The sequence below is a fragment of the Ictalurus punctatus genome, chromosome 14 (assembly GCF_001660625.3).
Source record: "Ictalurus punctatus breed USDA103 chromosome 14, Coco_2.0, whole genome shotgun sequence".
In the NCBI taxonomy this organism is placed as follows: Eukaryota; Metazoa; Chordata; class Actinopteri; order Siluriformes; family Ictaluridae; genus Ictalurus; species Ictalurus punctatus.
In genome coordinates this window covers 19647893-19658165 of record NC_030429.2, presented here as the reverse complement: position 1 = coordinate 19658165, position 10273 = coordinate 19647893, and the positions used below count along the sequence as shown (strand labels likewise).

The following is a 10273-nucleotide window of genomic DNA, read 5'->3' as shown; positions in this document are numbered from 1 at the left end:
AAAAATACTAACACACACACACACACACCATGCCTGGAATACTTTAGAATATTTTTGCTTTTTATTTGGAAACGCATTATAAACCTTAACCGAGAAGAACCACAGTAAATATTTAATCACCTGATTCTTTATAAAAATCCTTTATGCGAAATGTATAAAGGATCCTCATATACTTAATCCTTTATGACAAACATGGCTTTTTCTTGAGGGGGAAAAAAAAATAATCTAAAGCACTCAAATTGAAAATTCAAACTGCTTCTGTCCTTACAGACACAAGAAACATGGAAAATAGATCTACAGTTTCTTATCAACCACTCTAAACAATATTATTATCTAAATTTTAAAAAAAAATAATTGCTTTTAAGTTCATATTGCAAAAGTGTGAGTTTTGGGGGAACATGATTAAAATGACCGGGGGGGCGGGACGACGACACAGTGCAGTGAATATAAAAACAAAAGGGACACTCCAACCCTTTGCAGCACCATTCATTACATCCAGCATGAATGCTAGGATGCACACCTGGTTTATAGATCTATTTATAACTGTAGTTTAAAAAGACACATGCTGATGACTGACACACAGAACACAATCGTGGAAAACCCCTTACTGCTTTAAGGTTTACAAGCTGATCAACAACAGTAACCCCTGTGTAGGAGTTCTCGGTTTATATTAGGACCTTTTATATGACTGAACACAGACCACACATGTGCAGTGTAGTAAAGTGAGAAGCGGTATAACACTATATATATATATATATATATATATATATATATATATATATATATATATATATATATATATATATATATATATATATATATAAACAAAAACTCTGACTGTAATATCCGATAAAGTAACTAGCGAAGAACTTTCTCAAAACATGGAAACAACTCCAGGTACTGTGTTCAATCATTTCTAACCACAGGCCATTATTTTAAAACTAGGGATGCATCAATACCATTTATTTTTTTCCTCCCCCGGATAATATACGTATTTTTGGTACCCGTGGTGATACCGATATCAAAATCAAAATGAGTAACCTACTTGGTATTAATCAATCAGAGACATCACGGATTGTTAGTTCTGTTCATATTAGTTGCTGCCGGAAATTAACTTATTGTGCCGAGTTTTATGTTTAAGTATCTTAAGTATAGAGGGGGCCCCAACCTGAGCACGCAGACTGGTATCAGCCAGAGTGAGCATTAAAAATAAAGGCACGTTGCCCTGAGTTGTGCCTTGACTCGCGAGCAAAGTGTAAAACCCGTCGAGCGAGGGGAAAGAAAGTGTTCATGTCTCAGTGCTCGCAGAACTGAAGTGCTCTCATGTGTATCAGTTCCTCTGCATGCTCGCGTCACTGCTCCAGGCGTGCGAGTATCTTTGTGTGCGTGTAATCCATTGTTCCTTGTAGTTATTATTAATGATCACACTTGCTGATACTGCTCTGTGCACAAAAGTCGGGTACGCTTGCACCCTGCTTAAACGACGCAACGTTTTATCAGGTTACTGAAGGAAGATGCTGGTTTGATATTTTTGCACACCACCACCATTTGTGTTGAGCATCAATCATGAAATAAGTCCAGATAACATTCTTTTCGTATTGTCTGTTCATTAGCATGGCAAGGTACTCTAGGCTTCCATCATATAGTATCACATAGTACTGAATGCTGATATTGGAGCATTTTTTAATGGCGTCTGAGTAAATGAGCATGGTATCGAATCGTTCCACAATACCAGCATCAGTGTTGATGCATCCCTACTTAAATCTCTTCACATTTATGTACTGTAAACTTACCAAATACTCATACCAAAATATTCCTCATTAAAGAATGAACAATACCAACAATTTTGAACATCACAATATTATGCCCATATACTCTATTTGTGGATCTCAAACTCAGTCCCCATGTTTGTGTTTTCCTGGATCTAAGACCACTGACCCTCCATCTCATCAAGTTTCTTTCTTTTTTTTTTTTTTTTTAAAATAGCAGTCAGGTGAGATAGAACTTGGAAAGTACCACTTGGTACGTTCTCTTCTTCCAGAACACACATTGGTAACTGTCTTTGAGCCAGCAAGTTGTTCCATGAGTTTAGAAAGGACGAGCTGTTAATAAGAACAAACAGTCGCTAAAAACAATATATTCCTAAATCACACTGATGGATGCTTTACATGGGCAGTATTATAACTTCTTGCTACTCAATCGAGACCTTCCAATGATCTTAGTGCAGTGACTGTTTGTGGGGAGGGGGGGGGTGGGGGTGCTCCAAGCCCCATCCAATCCAGTCAAAAAAGGAGTGGGGATATGTGCGGGAAAATCTTTGACCTTCAGTAAAACAATGGGCTTATCAGAGGCTAGTGTGCTTCTCCGTTGACTGATGAGCCTTCACCCCGAGGAGATGACGACCTGGAGACTGCTCTCTCAGTGTTATCCGAGCTGGATCCACTTTGGCTACGCAGGTCTGCTGACGTGGCTGTGGAGGAGGATGAGCTTGTGGAGGAGGATAAGGGCTTTGCTTTCTCCTTAAAGTCTGTGATGATGACTGTCAGGTCTCCCACTGTGACTTCCAAGTGCTGTGCACTGCTTCGGTCAACATTTTTTAACCTTGGCCTGTTGACAGCAAAAAAAAAAATTATATATTATATTATATTATATTATATAAATTAATCAAACAGGGGATGGAAAGCAATACAAAGTTCTAAACCAGTCAAGTTTTGCAATCGTGGAGGATATTTTAATAAGATGGAAAACTTGAAGCCATTTTCCATTACAATTAATTAAAATCAAAGTACTCCTGAAAATTCCTGTAAACTGACTGCTGGAAAAAGGAATGAAGTTGTGTGATCGAATCTAGTATGATTTAACATTTTGGCATTCATATTAAATACAAGATTAAACATTTTCTACATCATTCTCTGAACAAAACAATCGTATACTGATTCCATGCTATATTTCAAACACTGCAGGGCCTGGGCCCAATCGTAATCCCCTACCTCATCTTTTTGTGGCTGTTCTTTTTCATTGCTGGCTCCCTGTCGTTTTTGTCCTTCTCTGTCTTTTCCTTCTTCTCTTTTTTCGGTTGTGTGGGTGAAGCAAACTGCGGAGGTACTTGCTGAGCCACAAGCTGTGAAACGGCACGAGGTTTCCTGGAAGAGGGTGTTGGATGAATAATGATGATGACATCATGGAGAGTGTAAAGTCAGGACTAATGGGGTCATTAGTGGTCAGCACTAAGCAAGGGGTTGTATTCCAAATCCCGAAACCTCAAATGCTGGGATCTTACTAAGCTGATCTCTGCTACCGGTAATACAAAAGGCCAAGGTCCAAAAAGTAACTATTAACTGGCTGATTTGGGAAAACTTCTTTTAAAATGGGTGTGTGTCCTACTTTTAAAGGAGTTCACAAAGCATTTTAGTGCTAGAAACGGATCTTAAAGCTACGACAACTGAAGATACTACAGAGCACTTTATGAAATGGCTGATGCTGGCAACACGTGAGTCGAGTTATCATGGTTCAAAATATTTTAAGTATTCCATGGCAATAGGCTTTCAAAACGGTGCCCTTTCGGTGGCCAGTGGACTACAACGATTGTGACGTTATGAGGGCGGATGCAGTTAGAAGCTATGCAGTAGAGTTTTTACAACTCGCTGCTACTTAGCCAAAGTAAAATGCAGTTATACAGTGTAGATGTGCTGAGACTAATGTAATTAAATGCTCAGTAAAAGCTCTTTTCAGACCATACACTGCCTTAATTCAATCGGTGTCTTTTAGGTGTTCACTAACTACAAAGACATGGTTACTGTAGACTTGCTTTACTTTATATCTAATTACATAGTGTAATTTAAATATAATGTAAATGCTCTTGTACTGTAATTCATTCAAAACATGCCAAGCATTTTTAAGGTGGCAGTAAAGCAAGCATGTATACTTTACAGGGAGTAGGTATTTGTTTTCGCATATAAAATGATCATTTATCATGAAATTCAATGATACCTACAGTCATCCAAACTAATTGAATAAACCACCCAAACACTTTGTGAGGAAAGTTAGTGCAGTTATGAGCTGCCACTTAGAGATCAGAGTGGTAAGAGAAGATTTTTGTGAATATGGCACCATATCTGAAACCTACATGCTAATGCACTATTCAGATCATGTTTTATTTGTTGTTGTTTTTTCTCCACTATACAAGTAATATTGCATAATGATCCTAAGTCACTTTTATGCCATAAAACCAGCATTCCAGTGCATGTTATTCAAAAGATAAAGCTAACGAGGGAAAATCTGCATGGATTAAGTTGGTACCTAGGTGACAGATACCGTTGAACAATGACTACGTTTACATGTACATCAATATTACGATAATCTGTGTAAACGCCACAATACAATTTCTCAATTGAGATTAAGACAATATTCTGATTCCCACAATTCTGACTCCCACCGATGGAATATGCTGGTTTTCATTGGAAATTTGTTCCATGTAAACACCTTATTCAGAAAATCCACTGAAAGGAGATATATGCACATGCTCAGACCACAAGGAATTGTGGGTGCTAACAGATGCTTATCTGTAGGCTAGGTGTTTAAGAATGGAAACTCAGGCATGCTGTACTTACAACAACCATGTATACAGGAATAATCAGATGCCCGTACGCATATTAGCATCGTATATGGCTACAACCCGAATGTAGACCTTAAACGGAATTTGATGCACATGTAAACTTAGTCAATGTAACATTTAGACATAGTAAAAGTTAAAGTAAAGTTTTAAACAATTTTCATAGGACAGGCATCAAACACAATCTGTCAGTGTAGCCTTCAACCAGACTGTTCAGTATTCAGCGTCTACAGTTACGTTAAGCCAATGATCATAAACATATTAAAGACAGATATGGGTCACTTGCGGTTATGAATGTTATCAGTCAAGATAGATCTAATCTGAGCAAAAAAAAATTATGAAAAGTGCAAAAAAGCTTGTAATCTGAAAGTAGCCTAGTGACAATTTGTTGTGGCTTGGTGTGGTATTTCTATTATTATTATTATTCATTCATATTACTTATACAGCTTCCTCCTATACATCCAGTCCTGACAAGGTTTTTTTGACATCTAATGCTAATATTCCTTCCTTCAGTCTTTCCTCTTCTGTAACTGCTTTATCCTGATGAACCCAGAGCAGTGTTGCCAACTTAGACACCGTGTTGCTACATTTGGTGACTTCATTGACCTATTTAACAACTTTCATTAAATAAATAAGTAAAGATATATATGATATATATATATATATATATATATGATATATATATATATATATATATATATATATATGATATATATATATATATATATATATATATATATATATATATATATATATATATATATATATATATATATATATAAAATAAAGAGTCTAGTGACAAATTTTTGAGCATGTTAGTGACTGTTCTGCACTCGATATGGCTCTCCAGCTCACAGGTTCAATTCACTCACCACCAGTATGTAAAGACTGTGAGTTGACTACGAGTTGCGCTTGTCGACCAATCACTGATCACCATGGTCCACAATGACCAATCACTAATCACCACTAATTCCCAACAACCAATCCTTGATTACCATTGTTTGTCCCACTCTCACACTTCATTTAATCATTGGTGATATTTACAAGTAATAAAAGCAAATTATTCCATCTATACCCACGTTTTCTTCGTGACTACTCGGCTTTCACGACTACTCACTACCACTGCTTAATTTTTTTGTCTTGACAGAAAGCGTAATCGTTTGTAAACGCGTAACAGTTCAGTTTGTGGTGCCATGACCAAAGATGACTTCTTTCTATAAGGAATACATTATATTTATCCAGCTATTCCATCCATCCATCCGTTTTCCATACCGCTTATCCTACACAGAGTGGCGCGGGAGCCTGGAGCCTATCTCAGGGAACTCAGGGCACAATGCCTGCACGGGGTATCAACCTATCGCAGGGCACAATCGCGCACACACACACTGACACACTACAGACCACAACGCATGGACTAGGGGACGAACCCGGAGTACCTGCAGGAAACCACCAAAGCACAGAGAGAACATGCAAACTCCGTGCACGCAGCGTGAAGACGAGATTCAAACCCCTAACCTAAATAAAATTATCCTCCATCACTTTCTATTCAGATAAGACTTTATTCTATCCTAACTGCATTATCAGATGTGAAAATTTGATTTGATAGGCCAACCATCAGGACGAATAAGTCGGTATGCAAATTAGTCGGCGTGACGTCAGCCACCTGGAGCCTTTTTTTTCCCTTGCTGCGCGTGCTCTAGCCTCTTTCCTCTGAAAAGAGTTGGTAACACTGAAGTTCTAGGAATTCTGGGCGCGCGAGCTGGGAACGCCATACATCTTGGATGGGGCGCAAGTCTTATCACAAGGCACAGCGCGCGTGCGCGCACACAACTAGGGTCAGTTTAAAAGTATCCGGTGCAGCTACCGGAATGTTTTTGGGGGAAAACCGGGAGGAAACGCACGAGGACTCGAGGACAACCGGTTAGACGACGACGCTACCCGCTGCACCGCCGTTTAACCTAATAGTATTCACTATAGTAATATATAAAGACTTTAGCGCACTCGAGATCGCTTTATAATGATATAAATCTACATAAAACGGAGTCGTGATGCGAGCTGGACGGTGGGGCTCTTACCGTGTGGATGTGCCCTTCCTAACGTCGCACATCATGCACTTGAACGCCTCGGCGGTGTTCCTGAAAGTGCAGACGCTACAGTCCCAGCAGCCTTCGTCTGACGGCGGCTTGCAGTGCCTCTTTGGCCTTCAAACAAAACACAAAGACACAAGGGAATACGGTTTTCACAGATTCACACACAACAGAGACATGTGTCAGGCCAGTACCCGCCACAGCTGCGCAACCCGCGGAGCAACATCGCCTGTTTATGCCGCTAATGGTTGTTGAAACAAAACAAGCTATCCGCCATGTACGATTATGTGTGAGCGCCCCGCGTCTAACGCTGAGTTACAAACAAGCTACAGGGCCCTGGTTTTCACAGCGCTGCTCACGGGCTGCTCGTTTACCTGGTCGGACTCTTCTTATCGCCCATTTTAAAAGGATGTAGCAATAATTAAAGTGTACAGAAATCCGACCCTGATACTCCCGCGGCACAACCGCTCTCCAGCTGTCGCGAAAACTCCAGGCGGAAGTCGGTCACGTGGTGTGAGCACGAGCCAATCAGGAGGCAGGCTGCGGTTAGTTAGGGAAAGAGTGGCGAGTGAAATAATGGAAACTGTAGAAATATGTGAGATCCACAATCCTGCTGTCATATATAAGTACTCAGTATATGATATTAATTGTGTATAGTTGATGTGTTTAAAAGTGTGCAAAGTTGTTTGGAGCAGAAAATGTTTGTGTTTAAAATGCTAACGTTGAATGTTTCCAGGTGATTGCTGATTCTATCTATCTATCTACATTTAAATGTATTTAAGCAAAGTAGCCTTCAGGTAATTAAATATGCCTATGTCCATCCATCCAGCTTCTATACTGCTTATCCTTTCCCAGGGTCGCGGGGAAACCTGGAGCCTATCCCAGGGAGCATGGGGCACAAGGCGGGATACACCCTGGACAGGGTGCCAGTCCATTGTAGGGTACACACTCACATACACAGTACCACACCCATTCATACACTACAGACACTTTGGACATGCCAATCTGCCTACCATGTTCATGCTGACAGGAAGGCTATGGTAATGTAAATAAACACTCTTTACATACATGGTGAGCAGAAAAGCATGTCAGAATGCACAAACCATCCAACCTTGAGGCAACAACCATGCCATGGTCAAAGTCATTGAGATCGCATGTTCCTATTCTGATATTTGTTGTGATCTTTAACAGAAGCTCTTGACTTGTATCTGTATTTTTTTATGCATTGTGCAGATTGGATAATTGCATGAATGAGCAGGGGTACACGTGCTCCTATTAAAGTGGCATTCAGTATAAATAATTTTCAGATAAAGCAGTGGTAGTGAGTGGGGGGAAAACAGTGAAATAAACACTGATTTGAGATTTTATTACTACACTTTAAGAAAAGACATGTTATGTTAGAGGAAATTTATCAAAAAAAGAAAGAAAGAAAAAGGGGGAAAAAAGAAAAAGACTGACGTGAAAAGAATAGTCATTTGTATGTGTAGTGTATTGTCTTAAACATATCATGAGGCCAAAGAAGTAAATTATGATTTAAACAAAATTAAATGGGTCATTTGATTTGAGCAAGTTGACTGTCACAAAGTGTAAACACGTGGCACGTAAATAGTTGAGTTTATACATGACGTTGCTACGGTTTTTTCTGTCCACTGTGTTGCTGTGAGTGATCTTGCAGTCATATTTGTTCATATTTGGCAACATTGGAAAAAAAAAAAAAAAAAGCCCAAGTTTAGAAAATAGGCACTTCTTTTGTCCTATAGATGGCGACAGTGTGCACGTGAAGAAAAAAATTACACAAAATGCTTTTTTTTATTATTATTATTATTATTTTTATTTATTTTTTTTAATTAAAACCTCAAACTATTAGTGTTTTACTTGCCAATGATAAGTCAGGTGCAGTTGTGAAATCTGCTCTGTATTACTCGCCCTTTAGATCATCTGCTATCAGAAGCTCAGCTCAGTTGCTTAATGCAAGGTGAGTTTTTTTGGGTTCCATTTCACCCATATCACCTGTGTAACACTTCAATATCCTCTTATACACAAAGATATTTCAACAAAGTCATGTAGTGATGTATGACAGATCACTGTCAAGAAGCCCTGCTCTATTTTTTTCTCAATTGTAAATTTTGCTTGCAAATCATAACACTATCTAATGCTCATTACATGTTAAGAAATAATATCAGGGTTATTAGGACATTATTCAATATAAATCTTGATATGTCACATACAAACATTTCAAGGATAAATCCACCCTAAATTACTTACATCCACATCTACAGTCCCCTTCCGAAACTATTGGAATGGCATGTCTCCTCTTCAGCTGAAATGAATGCTCAATTGGGTTAAGGTCTGCAGATTGACTTGACCAGTGTAAAACCTCTAAAACAAACAAAAGGAACAGAGAAAATGTTCCTGTAAACTTCTGAATTGCAATCTCCTTCTACAATCATTAGTTACGTCATCAATAAAGATTAAATGGTAAATGGTCTGCACTTGTATAGCACTATTTTTAACCTTAGCATTTCTACAAAGCACTTTACGCTGTTACTCATCCACCCATTCTCACACACACATACACACACACCAGTGGCGTCATGCAAGGTAGTAGCCTGCCATCGGGAGCAACTCGGGTTTCAGCGTCTTGCCCAAGGACACTTTGGCATGTGGAGACGTGGGCCGGAAATCAAACCGCTAACCCTACAACTAGTTGACAACCCGCTCTACTGCCTGAACCACAGCCACCCAGTTCACAGATTAGTGAGCCTGTTCCAGAAGCAGCCATGACACTACCGCCACCATGTTTCACAGATAAGCTTTTGGATCATGAGCAGATCCTTTCTTTCTCCACACTTAGGCCTTTCCATTACTTTGGTAGAGGTTAAGATTCAAGATTTTTATTTGTCAGATACACAATTCTACAAAGTATATAACTTGCCATGAAATTAAAATGTTAATCTTGGTTCCAGAACATTTATGGCTCATCTCTGTATTATTGTATGAACGGTAGATTCTGATACCATCACCCCTTCCCTGTAGAGGTTGTTGGTGATTGTTTTTACTTGGCCGTCCCATTCGGTGCTGCTCAGTACACCAGTGGTATCTTGCTTTTTTTTTTTTTTTTTTTTTTTGCATTGGTTATTCCTAATGTTTGTGCAATGCATTTGATCTTGATGCCCAAGAACTTTATTTTAATGAACTTTGTCTTTTAGCCCTTGCCTCATCTCTACCTAAAAAGAGTGATGCAGCAGCGCTTTAGTCTTTTAGTCTGCCCAGCTCTCTCACCTTTTCATCTGAATACTCTGCGTCAAACAGATCAAGTTCCAAAACTTCAACTTTCAAGCTACAGTAAATACCGCCGAAAACGCCTCTGTGCTTTTTATCTTGTCAATCACTAACTAGCTGTGCTGAGTCTCTGCTGTATAGTTGCATGGCTTTCTGAGTTCAATAACCTTGTTGTCTCCACTACTTCTATGTTGGCTTTCTCAATAATACGACATTGAACATTTCCGAAAAATGATTTGGAAAGAGGCCCTTACTCTTTTGTTTTTAGGAGCAGCAAAATCTGAAAGTTATA

At 39.1% G+C, this 10273-nt stretch overlaps 1 protein-coding gene across 2 annotated transcripts; it reads right to left on the bottom strand.

Moving 5' to 3' along the window:
• Positions 1-39: 39 nt before the first annotated feature.
• Positions 40-7206, bottom strand: yaf2 (YY1 associated factor 2). 2 transcript variants are annotated; one of them, XM_017485412.3, is made up of 4 exons: positions 7074-7203; positions 6688-6813; positions 2991-3143; positions 40-2607 (listed from the first exon to the last, which is right to left on the bottom strand). In XM_017485412.3, the coding sequence occupies exons 1-4, from the start codon at positions 7097-7099 to the stop codon at positions 2352-2354; spliced, it is 561 nt and encodes a 186-aa protein (XP_017340901.1). In that variant the 5' UTR covers positions 7100-7203; the 3' UTR covers positions 40-2351. The 2 variants fall into 2 exon arrangements, with proteins under 2 accessions (XP_017340901.1, XP_053541557.1); XM_053685582.1 differs by lacking the exon at positions 6688-6813 and having other exon boundaries at positions 7074-7206.
• Between the last annotated feature and the right edge of the window lie 3067 nt (positions 7207-10273).

Coding starts and splice junctions, on each gene's coding strand:
- yaf2 (XM_017485412.3), bottom strand. CDS start 7,099: ATGGGCGATAAGAAGAGTCCGACCAG. Junction 6,814..7,073: donor GATAAGAAGAGTCCGACCAG/GTAAACGAGCAG, acceptor TTTTGTTTGAAG/GCCAAAGAGGCACTGCAAGC. Junction 3,144..6,687: donor AGGAAGGGCACATCCACACG/GTAAGAGCCCCA, acceptor ACCCTCTTCCAG/GAAACCTCGTGCCGTTTCAC.